The sequence below is a fragment of the Onychostruthus taczanowskii genome, unplaced genomic scaffold (assembly GCF_017590055.1).
Source record: "Onychostruthus taczanowskii isolate IOZ18803 unplaced genomic scaffold, ASM1759005v1 scaffold95, whole genome shotgun sequence".
Lineage (NCBI taxonomy): Eukaryota > Metazoa > Chordata > Aves > Passeriformes > Passeridae > Onychostruthus > Onychostruthus taczanowskii.
This window is the reverse complement of record NW_024507546.1, coordinates 2,415,139-2,435,565: the sequence shown is the minus strand read 5'-3', so window position 1 is coordinate 2,435,565 and position 20,427 is coordinate 2,415,139. Positions and strand designations below refer to the sequence as shown.

The window sequence follows — 20,427 nt, the reverse complement described above, 5'->3', positions numbered from 1 at the left end:
TGCTGCGGGCCCGGCGCTCCCTCCCGCCCTGCCCCCGCAGCTGCCCCCCGGGCTGGGCGGGCTCCGCCGCTCGCCGGGCCGGCCGCTGTCCTGTGGCCGGAGCGCGGATGCCGCCGCGCGTTTGGCCGCCCGCGCCCGGTACCCTGCGCTCCTCAGAGCCCCGCAGCGCGTTTCATCATGTGCGCGTAATTCTGCACTGCTCCAGGTATCCGGGACAATGAGCCTTTTCCTCGGGTTCTCTGTGCCTGCGCGAGACCTGCCCAACATTCCGAGTAGCCCCTATTCCTTGGCACTCTTTACACCCGTAAGTGCAGGCAGTTCTGTTCCCACCTTTGCGCCCATAAAAATGTGCCAGATGGTCACCGCAGATGCATCGCTAGACAAGCATAGAACCTCTACCTGAACAGCACGTGTACAGACTTCAACGACCGTCTCTTTTTTGTTTACAAACGTTAATTAATATGTAATTAAGCATAATTAACGTGTGACGGCACATCCATTCTCTTTCCATACTTTTCTGCCAAAACGTAAGAACTGTTTGTGATTTATTCTACTTTACTTTCTATTCTCTCATGAATTCTCAGTTAACTTCAGGTTGTAGCTATTTCTGTAGTTTCACTGAATGTTATAATTTCTGCTTCCTCCGACCCACTGTCCAGGATATACTTGTGTGTCTTCTTCACTCACATTTGAATCTAGGTTATAGACCACACTACAGTATATGGATCGTATAAAATAAAATAATTGTTTAGTCTTCAGGAAGAGTCCTAGCAATGTTTAGAATACATGCCTAGTTATCCTCACTTTGCCAGTTTAGTAATGTCGGTAAAAAGATGAGAGCAGATAGGATGACCTGTTTTGGAAGCATTCCCTACATGTACTGCCCTAAAGAGATTGTGAAACTGGATCCATAAATACTGTAGTATGCCTGGTAGATACTTCAGAAGGAAAAATAACAGTGTATCATTTTCTTTTCAAATATGTGTAGGATATTATCCACACAAGCCATAGGAGGTCTGTATCCTAGTGCCTGAATTAATAAGTAATTAATCTCTCCTTAGTGATGACAGTAGAGACCTGTAATCAGGATCCCAAAGAGTAGTTAGGATTCATCCTGGTAAATACTTACTGGTTACTTAATCTAGAGGACAGCATTAACTCTTACATTTCATACTTACCCACCTGAATTTGGTGGACTGAAGGATGTGATTGGCCTGGTATTTTTCATGCTGGTATTCCATTTGGGTCATTTGACAACCAACCACATTTCACAGCCTTGCTGCTGTGTTTTGACTCTGTTTTGGTCTTTTCTAGATGTCTTGCCTTAAAAGTGCAGAGTCAAACCAAGTCTTCCTCTCAGTTGCTTTTCTCTTCCTCGGGGCCAAAATCGAAAGCTGCCATGATGAGGAAGTGGAATGCAGCGGTCTCAAACTTGCCTGAAAACTGAGCCTGTGAGCGGCAGGCTGTTCAGTGCCTTACTGTCAAGAAGGCTCTGGAGGTTCTTTAGTCTGTTTTTTTCCTCTTGTTATTTGTTTCTTTTGCTGTTAATTTAACCAGCAACTGCCATACAGTAAACACAGTGTTAAACAGTTTTCTGCATAGTACTTAAAAATGGTATGTAATGGTCTTATAATCTGCCTTGCATGCACCATTTGTTGATTTTCAGCATGTTTGGCAGCCTTTTACATGCTCCCCTCAATATCTGGTATAAGTAATCTTAGCCCAGTGTACCACATTGGTTTCTGGATTCTGTGGAATGGTTGATCATAATACAGTCTGTTTACTCTCTGTAATGTTGAGGTGATATGATGTAGCATTCCCTTTCTACTGATATCCCCACTACGCTAACATGAATGATTAGCCATGGCTGTGGTAAGGGTGTCAGTGTGATATTGACACTTGTATGTATACACAATGCAATAGTGGAGAAGAGGCCATGCAGATCCCTGTATCACCTGTATTCTGAACTTAAAGAATGCTCCCAAAACCTCATATTTCCAGCTTTACAGAATCTCAGAATTGCTGAGGTCAGAAGGAATCTCAACAAATTTTCTATTCAGCCATGTCTGCTCAGTGTAGGGTCAAGAAGAACAGGTTTCTTGGGGCCATGTCCACTTTGGTTTCAAATATCACCAAGGATGGAGTCTCCAGAACTTGTCTGAACCACTGTTCAGCCACTGTCATGGTATAAACCCCCAGCTTTTTCTTATATTCAAATGCCATTTCCAATGTTTCAATTTGTGCCTGCTATCTCTCATCTTTTCAGTGAGAAGAGTCTGGTTTCATCTCTGAAGACACAAGAAGAGTCTTTCATGCCAAGTAATAATCCAGCTTCATCTTTGCTTATTATGGCAAAATATTAAAGTTCAGTGTTTCGTTAGTGTTTCATATTACTTTCCTGAATCTCTTTCCAAGGCTTGTTCTTGTCCTGAGAGGCATTTCTCAGGCAGGCATGTTTACACAATTGTATTTTATTGTGGACTGCCTAGAAGTGCAGTGTAGAGATGATTAATGGTTTAAAAGACCACCTGTAAAAAAATGTTGGCAACTTTTAGGAAAAACAGGTTTCAACTGTGGTGTGACTAGCTTTGGGTCCCATGAAAGCCCTCAGAATTATTTAGATAGATGTTATCTTTTGGTTTTGTTAGCCAAGCTCTGAAAGAAATCAGAAATTTCCCTAGACCTAAACTTTGGTAAGTATTTATTTTAGCCTGTCATAATGTTTACTCTACAGAAATTTCATGCTTGATTCTTCCTCCTTCCCATTTTTTTGAAGGTTCTTAAAAGGTCACGATTTATTGAGTTCACACTTTAAATGAATTGTTGGCAGTCTAATATCTATCTGATCAAATTTAGCTGTAGAATCTGGCCCCTTAATCCTGCTAATGCTAGATGTTCTTTAAATCAAGGGGAAGTAAGGAAGAAGCATTTTCTTTCCCATGCTCTTGTGAACAGTATTATAGGTGTGTCTGGAACAATGTGGGCAATTATTTGTGCAATAGTGAAGAGAGTTCTTTGAGCTTCTTCCTGAACAGTTGAATTTTTTTGGTCATTTGATCCTTCTCAGATGAAGCAAGCCAATCCAAGGTTGGAAAGGAAGGATGGAAAAATATCATAATGATCAAGTGTTCAGTTTCATAGCTGAAGTACCTGAGACCCTTCTAAAGCAGCTTTGCATTTCCAAAAGTCAGCATCTCTCCCATTTGGTGGTCCTGTTTTCTACAGCATTTATTTCTTCCTGTCCTGTCTCCGTGTGCATTTTTTAAATTGCTACATGCATTGTATTGACTCTTATAGGTAAAATTGGCTTGCTCTCTTTTGGATTGCCAAGTGTTTCATTTTTCAGGAACACATCTTCAGTGAATGGCAGGGTGTGGCTGAATTTATTTGTTTATGTTTACAGAACTATTTGTTAATGTTTGTGTATGCTTGCAGGATTGAGAGAAGGAGGTGGGTAGTACATAGTAATTGTTGTGTGCTATGAAATACATGAAAAGAAGAAACTATTGAAAGTAGATACTTAGGAAACAATAAGGAAGAGGGAATAATTATTTTCATAGTTTGGGCATAACTTATTATTTTCCCTGTAGTGACAAAGACAAGGTGTCCTTTCATTTCATATGTAATATGCCAGCTATGATAAATCTGAGGCTGCTTCCTGACTTCTCAAAGGTTCTTTGTCTCTCTCTCTCTTTTTTTTTTTTCAGTACTTCATCTTTTTCTGTAACCTCCAGATTATATGTCAAGAAACCAGAACCACTTATCTCCTCTTCCTAAACAGACTGGGAAAGAGATTTTTGAGATTTTAACTGCCTTTTCTTCATATGAATTACTGGAGCAGAGCTTGCTTTTTTTAGCTCCCATATTTTTCTAGACAACACAACAACATAGGCATTTTCTTGTCAATGATAAAGCTTCTCGGGAAGTTCTTGTTCTTCCTTAGAACAACACGAACAACAAGGTTTGCTGCCTCTTGTAGGTACAAAATACCCCTGAAAATACAGCAATTATTAGCGTCCTGTAACTTAGGGTGTAAGTATTGCACCAAATGACATTTCGAAAATTATTTTTGTTGGAACACACGTTTAGAAATGAGTTACATTTAGAAGGGTTCGTAGTTATCTTCTCTCTGTATGCTCTGAAGGAACAATTACTCTTTCCTGTATATTATACTATACAATACTTTTCCAACTTAAAGAATTTTATGGTTCTGTGATTTTCAGTTTATCTTCTTAAATTCTCATTTTCCAGCATTTATCACTAAGTTCACATTTTGTCATTCTATGTCTTTGTGGTAGGAAAAACATAAATGGCTGTCATCCAAACTGCTTTGTACTATTCCATTGCTAGCCATCCATGCTAGCCATTCCTCCATTTGGAACTTTACCAAATAATTTTTCTGTTCCCCTTTTTTTTCCCTTTTAAGTATGATTTCTGTTTCTTAATACTTTCTTATATGAAATGAAACCGCAGTCTTATCAAAGGATTCATTTCTTTAAAAACCCAATAAAATATAAAAATTTAAAAGGAGAACAATCCATATGTTAAAAAATATATGAATAATTAACCCAAATATTTTTGGCCAGAGTTCCAGAGCAGTGAATAATTTCCATGAGTCACTGGTCTAGCACTCTGGTGATGCGACTGGAGGACATATGGGAGAAACTGGCAGTGAGAGCCAGCCTCTGCATTGCTACAGCTGTCAGAAAATTTTCTCAATGCATTTTCCTGGGAGTGAAGTGAAATCCTTCAATTTCTTCTTCTTCTTGTTCTGGCTTTCTGTAGCACGTAACAGAGCACCATTTTGACATGTGGTTAGAGCTGCTCCAGGATAGCAGCAAAAGTTGTTTTGTTATTCCTAATTAAAATGTATGGAAACCAGAATTCAGGCCTAGGAGATTTTTATGCACTGAAATTGAAAGATTCAACAAAGCACAATCTGCTACAGAGTGGCAAAAGATTACAGGAATCTCGGTTACTTAAATTCTGCTGTTGTGGAAAAAAGATTGCTGTGTCTTGCAAAACTTGGCTTCTTTCTAGATCAAGCCATACATTTCATTGTCATTTTAAAAATATTTGTTTCTTGGTCAGAGGTCTCTTGGATAAAGTAAATGGTAGAGGGAAAAATCATCATGTTGCTTCTGAGTTTTTTTACTCAAAAAACCCAGATCTAGTCGTTCCGTGAGCAGCAGGAGTTTTGAAGTGGACTTGCTCTGGCCATATTGGAGTGAGTTATCTCAGCTAATGTTTGAAGACACCTAACATCAAAGGCACAAACTTGGATCTCTTACAAGGCTATTAGTTTCTAAAAGCTTTGACATCTCCACTCCCTGTAAAGTCTATCTGAAATTGCTCTAAAAATACTGGATGACTTAAAAGCTTTGGAACAGAGGGGAGGGAAGTATAGGAATCATAACATAAAAGATATGATCATAGGAAGCTGTTTCTTAGGAAATGCAGATTAAAAGTCCTCCAGCTCTAAAATATTTTAATTTCCTGCAGTCTGTAAAAAATATATTTTCACAGTTTTGCATGGATACAAATTCATGTGGAATTGTGTTATCCTACATCGTGCTGGTGCAGTCTCCCTGACCATTGTTTCTCTGTTTATGCCAATCATTTACTTGTAATTATGGACTTTAGTAATAAATACCGAAGTCAGCAAAGCTTTGAGTCAAATTAGAACTATTCTTTTTGTAAATTGCTACAATTATTATCACAAGATGAAGATTGAAGAAAAGGAAGGTAAGGTGGCTTCTGATGGAGGGAATGTGAAATGACTTGAGACTGTCAGTACATCATTGTTTATTTTCTTACCATGATGGAAATGTCAAAGTAGAAACAACCTCACCTTAAATCATGGTAAACAGAAAAGATAAAAGATTGTGATCTGAAAAATTAAACCAATATCTTGTGTATTCTGTAGAGTTAAAATATTTTATAAGTAAATATATACTTTCTACTTTTTTTGCAGATCCACTCTTGCTTATGGAATTGTTGGAGATTTGAGAGCAATGGAAAAACACTTCTGCTTGCAAAAAAGGAACATTTTGGTCCACATGTAAGTGTGGCACTTGGTGACTCACCTGCAAGATTTCTTGGCTGACATCTGAAGAACAAAGTGCTTTCCAACCTGTAATTCTGTAGCACTATGACTAACTGTAAAGGCAGATCTACTATCTCCAAAACAAATAGCAAAGTCCATGACAGAGAAGGCTTTGTAAACTGGACCATAAATCTTAATACAATTCAGTCTGATAAATTTTTGAGGCTGCTTTTAAGTATGGTTCCTGTTGTTTACCAAATAAACCAAGAAGAAAGACACAAAAAGGTGAATGGTGTCTGGCAAGAGGGATTGCAACCAGCAGGACACAATTTTAATGTCAGGTCTGAACAACACACAGAGTACCATCACTTTTCAGAAGCAAGCTTTCATGGTAGCAATGGACACAGCTCATCCAGCTGTAGCCCTAAATATGATGAATTTACCAGTTACAATTACTGTGATGGAATGGACACTTCAGAAACAGATGCCATGTTGCAGGATGACAATTTCTCTAGTGACAGTAATGAGGATATCATTGTGGAAGGAAGTAGAAAACAACCCAAAGAATCGAGCAGTATTATGGCACTGCAGATACTCGTACCTTTTTTGCTGGCAGGGTTTGGAACTGTTTCTGCTGGCATGGTTTTGGATATTGTACAGGTTGGTATTTGCTTTGTAAGAAAATTTTTTAACAGGTAGTCTGTGAGGTCTGTAGTTCTAACATGTGACATTGTAGATGTCTGCAATATTGAGATGTAATTAGGTCTGTGTGCGGTTCTGCTACTCTGAACTTATTAAAAAAGTTTGAAATAAGCACAATATTTAAACAAAAATACAATACATAAATTAATCAGTGTGGATTCCCCCACTTTTGTTTGGTTTTGCTTCGCTCAGATGTAGGAATTTCTTTAGCTGCACTTAAAGAGTTTACAAAGTTAATTAAAATAGGAGGAAGAGGTGACAATCTTTGTCACTCAGAATCTTGAGAAAGTAAAGGCAATTTGGATTTCAATCAGTTGCACTGGAAAGAAATTTTGTTACCTCAAAAAAAAGGTAAACAAAATTTCACATACAAACTTTACTGCTTCCTTGGGCTGTTTGACACCAGTCTGGTGCTTTGTTCATGCATATCTTACAAATTTATTCTTTGTACAGATGCTTTAATTGAATAATTTTATTTTCATTAAAATAATAATTTAAATTGTTGCAAATCCCTGAATAAAAATACAACTTACAGTTTTGTTAGTTTAGTTAGAGTTAGTAAATTATGACAAATTAAATATATGGGTTGACAAGACATACAAAGTAGCATAGCACTGCAGGGCTGAGAACTTGGTGCACAAAAAATGAAAATCATTTTCTTTAAAAAATCTGGGTTTTGGAAAGCTGTGCTCTTGTAAATGTCACACTTAGAGATGAAATAATAGACAAGCTTTTTTTACTTTCAGGCTCTGTTCATATGACAGTTAATTCCTTGCTGGTTTTGTGTGAGATTTCTACACAGCTTGAAAGGAAAAGATGAAAATATTGAAAATTAAGAGCAGAATTCAAGAGCAGTTTTAGTATCTGGGACTATTTTAAATAATGAAAAACAAATACTTCAAATTAATGACATCTTTTTTTAAACTACATTTGTTTTAGGGCAAAGTTTTATACGTCTTGCTTATAGCCTTCTCATCTTTGAAGCAGTAATATGCAGTCATATATCTGTTCTATCTAAATAAGTAACAGTTCTGACTTCAGACTTTTAGGTCTAATACAAAAATATTAAATTCTTTTAGAGGTTTAAGTTATGATTTATAGAAGTTTTTGAATAATTTGTGGATGGTCTAAAGAGAATTTTTCAATTAAATGTTTCCCACTGTATCCTTTGTATAGCACTGGGATGTGTTCAAGAATGTTACTGAAGTCTTTATCTTAGTTCCTGCACTTCTTGGTCTCAAAGGAAATTTGGAAATGACCTTGGCATCCCGGCTGTCAACTGCTGTAAGTAACTTTCTCTTCCTCTTCACTCTTCAGATACATGTTTAAAACATTTCAAAAAGGAAACATGAGTGTTTTATGTTTATGAATTCATCTGGCTGTTACGGGGCAGAGTAAATCTGTTATTAAGTTGGCAGAGTTAAAAAGGTGGCTTGTTTCCACACATCAAAACTTCACTTCTAAAGTCTCTTCCAACTCATAATTCAGAACAGATAAAGCAGATTTTTGAGATTTATAGGTGTATTGAGAGATCTTTGACCTTGAGGGATTTCAGATAGGCTAGGGGGATTTCAAATAGGCTAAAAAAAGTTTGTGTTTTAAGCACATTTTTTTAAAGACCATTAGTGTGGCACCAAAATAAAGCATTGGTAACATTGCTATTCCAGACCTCTGTTGATCAAACTGCAAGAATTATTTTTTTTTTTAGCTTTCTGGCTAAACAAATTTATTTATTTTTGTTGTGATGAGGTTGTTTTGGGGTTTTTTCCGTGTCTGCTTATTTTTTGTGTGTGCCAACACTGTAATGTAGCATAACTAGGTTTTTTTCTGTGTGTTCTTTCATATGTATTTTTATAGCTGCTTTTTTACATTTCAGGGGATGTTGTGTCTCTTAATTTTTCTAGTCCAAGTAAGCCAGATTGCCTTCCTATATATCTTTTGTGTGTGTGCAAATAACTAGTGATTAGATCAGTCTAATAATGTGCCTAGGCTATTTCTGATAGCTGCACTGGGTGTCTCTCTAAGACTGCCTAATGCTGTGCTTCTGTTCTGCAGCAAGGCCCCACTCTCTGCCTCTTCCTACTTGAATGAATTTTTCTAGTACATGTCTAGTCAAAGGTGTACATAACTCCAGATGAGATTACTCATGTCTTTGTAGAATATGGCTCTTGAAACTTTCTAGGGTGTTATGTACTTTCTTGCCTAGAAGAGTTAGGTTTAAACCTCTCAGTCAATTTGTGATCAGTGGCTGTGCTCTATTATTTACGCGTTTGTTCTTTTCCAGCTGTCACTCCCATCTTCTGGCAGGAATGTTATTAGTTCATAAGTACATGACCTTGCATTTCTACTGCTGAATTTTATCAGCCATTTTTTTGCTGCTGTAACCCTCAAGGACATTCCGTTTTTGTATTGTATTACAATGCTTTGTATTGACAATGTCTCCCAGTGTTGTGCCATTAATAAATGCCATTGCCACGTTCTATTGAGCTGTTGCCTGAATGCACACTGTGATGGACATAGCCTTGGCAGTCCTGTGAGGGTTTGCTTGTTCATGCCCATTATAGAAATTGATTACTTTCATACCTAAGGATTGACATGTTCTATTGTATCTTTATCAACATCATCCTTAGTCATTCAATCTTGTTTTCTTTTTGATTTTATTGTTCTTTATTTTCTGAGAATTCTTACTGTTTCTTAACAGTATTTTGAGTTTAAATCTTACTACCTTTACTGTCTGCTGCTGTGACGAACACCCCATGTGTGGAGACGTGAGCCTGGACTCCATGTTTCAGAAGGCTGATTTATTATATTATGATATATATTATATTAAAATGATATACTAAAAACTATACTAAAAGAATAGAGAGAAAAGATTCATCAGAAAGCTAGCAAGAACAGGAATGGAATGAATAACGAAGACTCCTGACTCTCAGAGAGTCCGATGCAGCTGCATCTGTGATTGGCCATTAATTAGAAACAATCAACAATCACAGATGAACCTGTTGCATTCCACAGCATCAGATAGTTATTGCTTACATTTCTTTCCTGAGGCTCCTCAGCTTCTCAGGAGGGAAAAATCCTAGTAAAGGATTTTTCATAAAATATCATGGTGACAGTCTGGCATGAATGCTTTTGTCTATTACTTTACCTTTTGGGTTTTGTTGACCTATTGCTTAATTTGTTTCTGACTGGTACAGTTTGTGGCCTGAGGATTAAAAATGCTTGTATTGCATAAGGAAAATACACCAAGTCCAAGATCAACCAGTGCCTTACTGAAGGCTTAAAATAAAGAAGGTCAGAATACACTTCACCACTTCTGCTTAGATTAATGTGATCTTTAATTCTGTGTCTCAGTTGAGCTTATGACCTCTGCCAGATTACAAATCCAGAACTTGTCTGGGTCCATCAGTGACTGAATGCCCCATCCTCACCAGTGCCATTGCATTTGTGAACATCACAGCTCTCAGGGGACGTTTGGAAAAGTGTCACACAGACCCTTTGTCTGCACTGTGTCTCCTGACCTAGGTCCTTGTTATCCACCAGCTGTTACCAAGACAGGAGCTGATCCCCCTCTCACACACAGGTGAAGGGCACTGGAGTGTCCCCAACACAGGCTGCATGTTCAGTGAATAAACTAAGAGAATAATCCTGTACAAGATCAGAACAGTATACATCATTCATTATCAAGGGCATGCTAACAAGATTATATTTAAATTTTTTATGTTAAAAAAAAGCGCCTAAAAAAAACCAACCAAATAAATAAAACCCCAAACCAAAGCTGTGGAAACCTGTTACACGTGATGGCTTACTGCTAGACCTGCAATTTACATGCCAGTTCTCTCAGAAAGAGGTCATTCTGACTTTTGCATTCTTCCCATTGATTTTATTGACCCCCATTCTCTTTAGCCGCTCAACCTTTGGTCCTGTCATCTTCATCCTAGGTGAGAACAGGAGGAGAACATTAATTCAGAGTATATCTAAACAGTTATTTGGAACCCATTTGTCTGATTAATTTTCCCCTCTCTGGCCTACATTTGCCCTTTCTGGCTCCCTAGCAGACACCTGTCTTTAAGTAAAAGCTAGACTGTGCCCCTGTGACCAGCTTTACCTTTTGAGGAGGAAATTTCTGACATGAGTTCAGCATTGGAGTTAATTCATGTCCTGCTTGCTCACTTAGCTTATTATTGCATCTGAATTTGCACACATGTCTGTGCTCTTGGGGCTGTAAACTAATTATATTTACTTCATTGTTAATTATGTAGTCAGCCAAAAAGTAGTGTCTTCTTAGCAAATATTTTATCCATAGTACATCAGTTTGAAGTGTTGTCTGGTCACTTTCCTTTATCTTGCCAAATTTGAGCCAAAAAGTAGTGTCTTCTTAGCAAATATTTTATACATAGTACATCAGTTTCAAGTGTTGTCTGGTCACTTTATCTTGTTGCCCAAATTTCTCCTTTAGCTGTGTCTTACTTATCACTCACAATTTCCCATCCACTTTAGAATCAGTTGTTTCACTAAATCTGTCTCAAGACTGTGTTTTTCATCTGTCTCAGAGAATAGCTTGTTCTTCCCTTTGGTGTTAGTTAGTGTAAACTTTCCATACCCTGGCAATCTTACAGCCTACTCTTTTTAAAACATTATTTTTATCCCACCAGAAGGTACTTCATATGTAGAATACAGACAGCAAAGAGCAAAAAGGTGCTTCTGGAGTTCTACCTCTGTAAGCCCTTCTCCCTCTGCCCATTGCTGTGCTGGCATATCTGTGGGAGGTACGCTTAGGTCAACTGCCCATTCAAGCACAATATTTATATTGTGGTTTGTGTCCTTCAGTTCTTCAGCTTTGTTCTGTTCCTTGGGTCATTCTCATTGTCTCAAGTCACACTGCTGTCTCTTCTCTCTATTCCTTTTTCGTTTTTAAAGAGCAACAATAGCAAAAACCCCCAAAGACATAACACACCACCAACACCAAAACACCGCTTATTCAGTCATTCCTGTAAATTTGTGCAGACTCTTGTTCAGACTGTGTGCTCTCATTGTTTTCCATCAAATCAGCAAATTTTTGGTGCCATGTATTCACTCATGGAGCTGGTTCAAGAAAGAGATGTGAATGTGTAGGTGACAGTAGGAGAAAGAAGAGCTGTGGCATTTGGCAGGAGCTCACCTTTAGGATTAAGCATTTTGCAAGATTACTTTTTTTAACAGGGATCTTTGGGATACTTTTCCAAAACTTTTTCAAAGGAGAAGAGAAGTGAAACTCTCCACAGCCTGCCATTTTATTCATTTAGCATATATACATTTAAGAAGGATGCAATGGAGATTCTTGTCAGCAGTTCCTGAAACAACTGCTGTACTACCTAAACTTACTGGATATATTTGCAGAGCTTTCACTGTAGTTTGAACATTATAAAATATTTATAGTGTGATTGAGATAAAGTGCCTCACTATATTTCTGTTTTTAAATTAGCATTTCTTTTAATACTTTGTTCCTTTAAAGTCACTGCTATCACAAAATGGAAAAGAAATTGAATTGAAATCTACTAAAAAGGAATTACCAAAAGATGAAAAATATATCAATGAAGTCTTTCTGTTTTTTTGAGAAGTATGTTATCTTATAAATTAGTATTGTATAGGAAAAGGCACTAAAATTTATGCTCAACATGTAAAAAATGTTCTGTTATCTCAAAAATGAAGTTATTTTAAACACAGTCATACTGCAGTGGTTTGCATTGTTCATCAGATCTTGTCCCCTAACTCAAAAAAAAGCAATAGTAGGAAACACATTATATAAGGGGGTGTATGTACTTTTAAATTTCTTGGAGTAATTTATTTGCTATCTTTCAGTTACTACCTTAATACTGGACTTACATCATTTATAGCATCAGAAAACTCTAGCTTTACTGCATAAATGAAAAGTTAGAATGCTAAACAGTATTAGATTCTAGCATTTCTTATTTTCAGAATTTAAGCACCATAGAAACAAGCTCAGTCTAAAGGGATCTTCCAGCCACTGATCTAATCACGGGTGGTGCTTGGACATTCCATGAATGTAAGGTGGCGCTTCTATCTTGCAGAGCAAGCTAATGTTAAATAAGTTACTGTGTAAAACTCTATCAAATTCAGCTGCTTTTGGAAGGATACTGTAAGTATGATGTAAAATCAAAAGCAACGTTTGACTTTTTAAAGATAGATCTTGTTTTTAATCAAAATGTTTTGTTTTATTGGCTGAATCATTCCTGGGTATTTTCAAATAATACTATTTTAATCCCAAGTGTCTAAATTTCTCTTCTGATTTTGATAGGTAAATATTGGAAAAATGGATTCTCCCATTGAGAAATGGAACCTAATAATTGGCAACTTGGCCTTAAAACAGGTAAATATAATGGGTTTATTGGATTAATTCTTGTAAGTGAGTGAAGTTAATAAAAAGTTAAATCACAAACACTGTGAAGTATGAACAGTGTTAATGGGGAAGTAGCTCTACTACACTGGCTTTTCTCTAAAACAATATGGGGTTATATTTATTAGAAAAAGAACTAAAGTATTATTTGTGACTGTACCAAGGGTATTTCCTTTATCATTTTTTCTGAGAAAGAATCTGAGGGTGATTTGAGAAAAATTTCAGATTCGGCAAAGCATTTTAAATTTGATCTTTCAAATGTTTCTAGTGCCATATTTGCATTGGATTAAATGTTTAAAGGAAGTGTGGGATAGAGCTTTTGGATAATAAACAATATTTAAATAGCTGGGTCATTTGAGGAAAGGAGTGCATGCTCTCCAAAGCAGCTGTTTCTTGAAAGCTATTTCTTATTCATAAGTTATAATGTAACATTCCTAAAACACAGGTGAAATATTTATGTTGTGTCTTCCCTACTTTAAGTGGTTTACAAGCTTCTTTAGGCATCAGCAACTTGTAAATCCTGAGCTCCTATTCCTGATTTTACTTCTGCTATTCTGGAGTCTGTAAAATGCTGGTAAAGCCTCTTCTGCTGGCCTAAGATTTTTCTCTTCATCATCCAAGTTTGTTATCCTTTCCACAAAATAGATGAGCATGCTCCTGTTAGACCTGGCATGTTAATGTAGATAGGAGGAAAGGCTAGCAGAAAATGATTCTGTGGTCCTCCTAAGTCTGTCAATTATTTTATGTATTCACTTTCTTTTCCAGGTTCAGGCAACAGTAGTTGGTTTTCTGGCAGCAGTGGCAGCAGTAGTATTGGGCTGGATTCCAGAGGGCAAATACCGCTTTGATCATTCAGTCCTTTTGTGTTCTAGCAGTGTAGCAACTGCCTTCATAGCTTCTCTTTTGCAAGGTAAAGGGAGTGCATGTGTTACTTCGTGGTATTTATTTTTCTGTGGATGCAGAATGTGTCTTATGTTGCTATTCCTTTAAAGTTTCAATCCAGTAAGGTACAGTACATCTGAAAACCACTTGACAATAAGATGCCCTTTTGCAATTTCCATATAGGTGGGCATGTTGCATTCCTCTCCTGTCATAGTCTTTGCAAAGCTTTTGATGTTCATGACCTCCTGAGCATATCTAAACAAAAAAGTGTGGTCTTGAGACTTCACCTACTATGATGCAGAACTTCTCCCCCTGCCTTCTATATTCATTAATGTACCAAGTGAGGTAGTACTAAGCAGGTAAAACTTGTTTATAATTACACTCAAGTGATCTTGGATGTTAGCTTAACTGAATTCAGAGTTCTAGGTTGCCCATGCTGCTTGTGTGTTAGTTTGTGCTCTGCCTTGTGGCTGAAGTGAACAGTTTGGCTCATGATTTGAAGGGTTTGGACCAAGTTCAAGTCCAGCTCTACAAACAGTGCCAGTGTCTGTCTGGAGCAATATGGCATGATGAATTTAATTCTCTTCCTAATTGCCAGGAAACATTTAACCATAAAAGGTTGTACTTAATGGACATCAAGGGGAGGAGGAAAGTACCTCTACCTGTGACATGTTCTTGATGAAAATACATGGTCAGTAGTCTTAAGAATAGTAAGTCAAGTAAAATGGGTAACTTCCTTGTTTTACTGCTTTGCTATGCTTACTTATGTGGAAATTACAAAATAGTTAAAGTTTTGCATGGCATTAAGAACACACTTTTTTAGAGACTAGAAAGCCACTGAGTTTGATCACGTGCAGAATTAAGGGCAGCAAGAGAACTGTGGAACATGAGTGCATGTTTTACACTTCTCATGTATGATTTGGACATGAAGTGAAACTTTGGTTTTTGTCCTGGTGATGGGTCAGTACAGGAAATTACTTTCTAAGCTTTGTCCTCCTACACGTGAAATAGGTGCTTTTGAAATATTGTTACCCTACAGGATCATGCCAGTTCTTTATTTAGAGAATTTCCTGGTGTCTGTCTTCTTTGTTGAATTTAGGAGTAATAATGGTTGGCGTTATTGTTGGATCCAAGAAGACTGGTATTAATCCTGACAACGTTGCCACTCCTATAGCAGCAAGTTTTGGAGATCTCATCACCCTTGCCATATTAGCATGGATAAGTCAGGGTCTGTACACTTGCCTTGGTAAGTGTGCTTTTAAATATGTATGACTCCTCAGGAACATTTTTGGGTTTAGGAGGGTGGGGAGAAGGCTGGGAAGGAGAGGTTCAGCAAACCTTTTAGTCTGCATTATTTTTTGTCAACATTTATAACATTAAATGGTACATCTTAGAGTGCCATGATTTTTTACCCCTTTTTTTTAAATAAATCATAGAAATCAGTAACCTGAACTTTGACATAATCTAGGAATATGTGAAAGACTTTGACAATATCACAGGCAACCTACATGTGAAATACAAACCATAATAATGAAGAAACAAATAATGTGAAAACATTTTCTCACAGTGGGAAAAGAATGTTAAGAGCCTTATTCAAAATTAAATCACTGCTGCAACTAACTGATTCCATAGAAACTATTAAAAATTTATTGTGTTTTAAAAGACATAATTGTAGGCAATTATAGTATAATATAGCACAGATAAAATATTCTGTTTTCCATAACTTACAAGAGATGCTGATATTATCACATATAGTCTTTAGAGCTCATTGTTCAAAACTTTTCATATTTACAACAATTTTCTGTATTACAACATCAGCCAGAAAAAGTATCTAATAAGACTCAAGCTACTATGGTGTGACTTGCAGGTTTTTTTTTCAGTGTTTGGTTTTTCATGTTTAGAAAGTGTTGTCATGATGTCAACTTAAATGTATCAGTGCACAGAAGAAGTATTTTAAAATATTTTCTGTTTTTGTTTCATAACTATATTTAAATCCTTCATATCATATTCTAATAATTGTATTTCTCAAATACTTCTTTTAAATGCTTCTTTTAAGGAAGTTTGTAAATTTACAGTGAAAATGGATGAAGATATTTTTTAGCATCTCTTCTTTCTTTTCTTCTGATGAGAAAAACTCCAATAACATGTTATTCCTGCTAATCTATCAAGCTAAACAAAAAACACTCAACCCCCAAAAAGGATGGATAAAGAAACTCGGACTTTTTTCTTCCTTTGACACATTTCCAGAAATTTACATTTCTAGATACAGGTGTTCTAATGTGTCTCAGAGGAATAAAAAAAAGAAGTGGGTGCAGTTTGAAGTGATCCTTTGCTGCTTTAATAGCTGTCATGACCACTCACATTTTGCTCTCCCACTGCAGCTGGAAAGCAGATCCCACAAGTGTAGGGGTAAGAATCAGTATGCTTCCAAGAGTTACTCCCAATTTTCTGTCTATAATGTCTTCTGGAAATACTTCTCTTTTGGTGAAGTATGTAATAATCTAGTTACCATTAACACTACTCATTCTGCTCTTTGTATTTTTTTTCAATGTCTTTGTATTTCTTTGCTTTTGGAAACAAGAAAGTCTTTCTAAAGAAAGGACATTCCATGAAGCCCTTGGAAATAGGTGGTCTCCAAGATGCATGTGTTTGAACATGGAAACAATAACAAGGAATAAAAGTATGGAGCACTCTCAGCTCAGGGGAGGTAGATCAAGTTGTGAATGGCAGGCAAGAGGCATTCAGAGTATGATTAGGCAACAGGTTCAAAAAAGTTAAAGAAATTTTTTTACACAATACGTGAACGGGATGTGAAACTTACTGTTGTGATCTATTAAGAGGACCAGAGTGATTTTAGAAAACTTTGGATAAACCAGTCAGAGAGGAACCCTTTGAGGAGCATTGACCAGACGGGGAGACTTGAGAGATGGAATCCCTGATGCAAACCACAGGAGAAGCTGGCAGAGCATGCTGAAAGAAGCATTACTCTAAACCTGTCATTTTTCTTTTCTTCTCTCCATAATTGAACTGTTGACCATAGTCTGACAAAGGATACTAGACTAGATGAGAACTGTGCCTCATCCAGCAGAGATATTCTTATGTTCTTTCTATTGTTCCCATGCTTTCTCAATGCTAAAATAAGAATCACAGTGGGAATGTTAAAAAGAAATCTTCAGTTTATAGGGTAGTGATGAAACTGGTGGGATTCACTTCTGAACTGTGTTCAGAATGAACTGTTTTCCCCTGTGCTTTATTAGCCTAACTAATGAAATGGTCTGAAACAAAATAAGTTTCTGGCTGCTCTCTGCAAGGGATTAGTTGTTTTCAGACAACAAGTCTGCAAGGATGGAAATTATTTGTGTACAAGCTTTATGTTTGTCTGTTACAGAGGTGTACAGCCTTTGGGTTGATACAATACTTTATACTGAAGAGACAGAGGAAAGCATTTTTACCCAAGCCAGGGCCAAATGAAACACCCACCATCATATATATACTTTCTTAAAGGTTCATCTAAGTGCTTTAAAAATAGTGACAAAGTTATCAAACACGGGGATTTAAATAGTGAAAAGTTAACAGTTCTTAACAGCTCCCGAAAAGAGCTGTGAATCCTTGTTGAATAGCTGGGGGAAAGCACTAGAGGGCTCCTCAGGACTGTCACTGGGACCTGGCACATTCCCTCCAACAGAGCACAAGGAGTGCTCTGGAATAGGAACACTCAGTAAATTAAATGTGGAGGTCTGTGTTGCCTATTATTTGTCAGTCATGATTTGGAAACTTCTTTAAAGCTTTCAATTTTTCTCACAGAATATGCATTTAGCTCTCGTATATATTTGACCCAGGTTGAGAATACAAATTGTGTGATTCACTTTATTGTTTTCAGGTTTTTAGCAGTTGTTTTGAAGCAGTACATTTCCAGTTTACCTCTAATTTCTACTTGAGGCTGCATTATTTGAGCAAGATGCCTTTTCCCATGTAAGCGCCTGCTATAAATCTAACAAAAATGGAGTGAAATGAGCCCTAAAAGAGAATTGATTTATTTTCTCTTCCCATTCTTCTGCTATTGTAATATGTATTTGGTTCTTCTGTGACTTAAATATGAAGAGGAAGATTTTTATCCTTCCTTTAAAGATGCAGCTCAAGGTTCATCTTTTTAGATTTTTGTAGTAGGATGTTCTACCAGTAGAGTCTGCCGTAGATTAAAAAAACAAAAAAAGTCCCTCACTGCTTCCAAGAGTTACACTGGAGCTGTGTCCTCTCATGGTCCACCTCTTAGGTCACAAAAAGAGGTGAAAGGAGGAAAAAAGGCCCCACAAAGGAAGAGAGAGGTAATACACTGTAGAATAATTAGATAAGGACAGGAAAAAATTACTTCTCTCTTGGGCTTTGTCTTGTTCTCACTCTAATAGCTTTCTACTTTTCGTTTGCCCAGGGAAACATAACTTACTATGTTATGTAAGTTACCTTACACCTCTGGCTCTGCTGTAGAGGTTGTTACTCAGTGCAGAAGGGTAGTAACTTCTGAAAAATTCTACAGCAATTCTTTTAGGAGATCTACTAAGGTAACATCAAAGTAGTAATTGCTTGGATTTGCAGCCTTTGTGATAGGCCATAATGCATGGGTGAGGATATTTTTTTATATACCAACTCTGGTGGTGTTTCTGTGATCTATATTAATTATTTCAACCTGTTAATTTAAAATACATTTTGCTGTAAAACTTGTCTAAATTTTGAAGGTTTTGACAAAATGTGTTTTAGCATAAGGTACATGACCACACTTCTCATAAAAATATTTAAAAATAGAACATTTGCACAGTTTATACATATATATTTGCCACTAGGAGAAATTTTCCATTATTTGCCTCACTGTTGTATTAGGAAGTCTTGGATCACTGTAGTCGCTTCTGTGAGGATAGGATTATAAAACCAAGTGATCAGAAAAAAGTAGTGTTTTTTCTGTGGAAGCAGCTGTTCACTTTACAGTCTCAGCTTTATGGTGGTACTCAGCAGTGTTTGCAGTTGTATTCATATGAAATAGGATGGAATTGTCATGGGTAGGGGCAGGCAGCAGAATTGCCTGTTAATTCTCAGACTCAGACTGGCTATGAAACAACTGAGCTACTGATATAAATGTCTCAGTTGTGCACATTGTGCTTGAATCTTTTTAGATATGCTATTTCTGGAAAGATTACCATATTGCCTGCTTTGGGAAGAAGGGAGTGTACATATGCTAAGAATTTGGATATAAACAAAATGCATTTTAATTATATTCAGTTTCTTTTCAAATTTTTTCTTCAGATACAAAATAATGTTTTGTATTCTACATCCTTACTGTATTTTTTATCACAAAGCATCCTCTTCAAAAAAATCCTCTTCAAAATTCCTTTTTTGTACTGATGGTTGTGTCCTTGAAAACATGAGAGACAATGATCACAGATGGCAGATACTAACCATATTGCTTAGTGCAGTAGTTGAAACTTCAGGTGTAATGGTAATGAAGACTATTAAAATTTCTCAAGTGTATGGCATAGATCATAATTTATTTTAGAATTCTAAATTAAGAAAAACATGTAGGAATATTTGGAGAGTAAAAGGGTTTTTTTTTTTTTTTCTTTATTATTATTTTAGAGACATATTACTATGTATCTCCTTTGGTTGGTGCCTTTTTTTTGGCTCTGACTCCAATGGGGATTGTCATAGCTGCCAAACACCCAGCTACCAGAACTGTCCTCCACTCAGGATGGGAGCCTGTTATAACTGCCATGATTATAAGCAGGTAGGTCTCTTTGTCTTGCTGCATGGAAGCATCTTGATAGTCCTCCTGTATCTCTGTGTATCTCACTTGATTGTACTTGAGAGACACAATTTAGAGCCTCTAGAATTTAGGCTTTGGAATTTTAGCACTGATCTAAGCGATTATTTAATCCAATGAAAGTTATGAATCTTAAAAGTAGAGGAATTGGCTAATACTCTGTGGTCTTTGTTATACAAGAAGCCTATTTTAATAAGTGAATAGCTATAGTGATGTCAGTCTGTAGCTCAGAATGAGGTAATGATCTTATGTTTAATGATCTTGTTTGCCTTATTCTAAATATTGTACTTTGTTTTCAGTATTGGTGGCCTTATTTTGGACACAACAGTATCTGATCCTAACTTGGTTGGAATTGTTGTTTATACCCCGGTAATTAATGGTAAGACTCTGACAGGATTAATTACTACTATGTATCAATTGATATACCTTGTTTTGAGACTTTTCTATTACAGTAAATTTCTCTTGTGCTAATTAATATCTGGAATATTAATTTCAAGTTTTGATTTTGATGTCAACAGCTGTTTATTTGAACACCTGAGAAGTGCCTGCTGTTTTCACTACAACCACTGAAACATAATAGAGAATGTGAGA

General features: G+C 36.7%; 1 protein-coding gene across 2 annotated transcripts in view; it reads left to right on the top strand.

The window, feature by feature from the left end:
* The window catches only part of SLC41A2 (solute carrier family 41 member 2), a 43,995-nt gene that overhangs the window by 922 nt on the left and 22,646 nt on the right, over nucleotides 1-20,427 (top strand). Inside the window, exons 2-8 of one of the 2 annotated variants that reach the window (XM_041426813.1) lie at nucleotides 5,975-6,061; nucleotides 7,925-8,032; nucleotides 13,047-13,118; nucleotides 13,911-14,055; nucleotides 15,127-15,273; nucleotides 19,653-19,800; nucleotides 20,136-20,215. In XM_041426813.1, coding sequence (XP_041282747.1) covers nucleotides 8,003-8,032; nucleotides 13,047-13,118; nucleotides 13,911-14,055; nucleotides 15,127-15,273; nucleotides 19,653-19,800; nucleotides 20,136-20,215 — 622 coding nt within the window. In that variant the 5' untranslated portion in view covers nucleotides 5,975-6,061; nucleotides 7,925-8,002. Of the gene's footprint in view, nucleotides 1-5,974; nucleotides 6,707-7,924; nucleotides 8,033-13,046; nucleotides 13,119-13,910; nucleotides 14,056-15,126; nucleotides 15,274-19,652; nucleotides 19,801-20,135; nucleotides 20,216-20,427 lie in introns of both variants that reach the window. The other variant, XM_041426811.1, reaches the window with a different exon arrangement.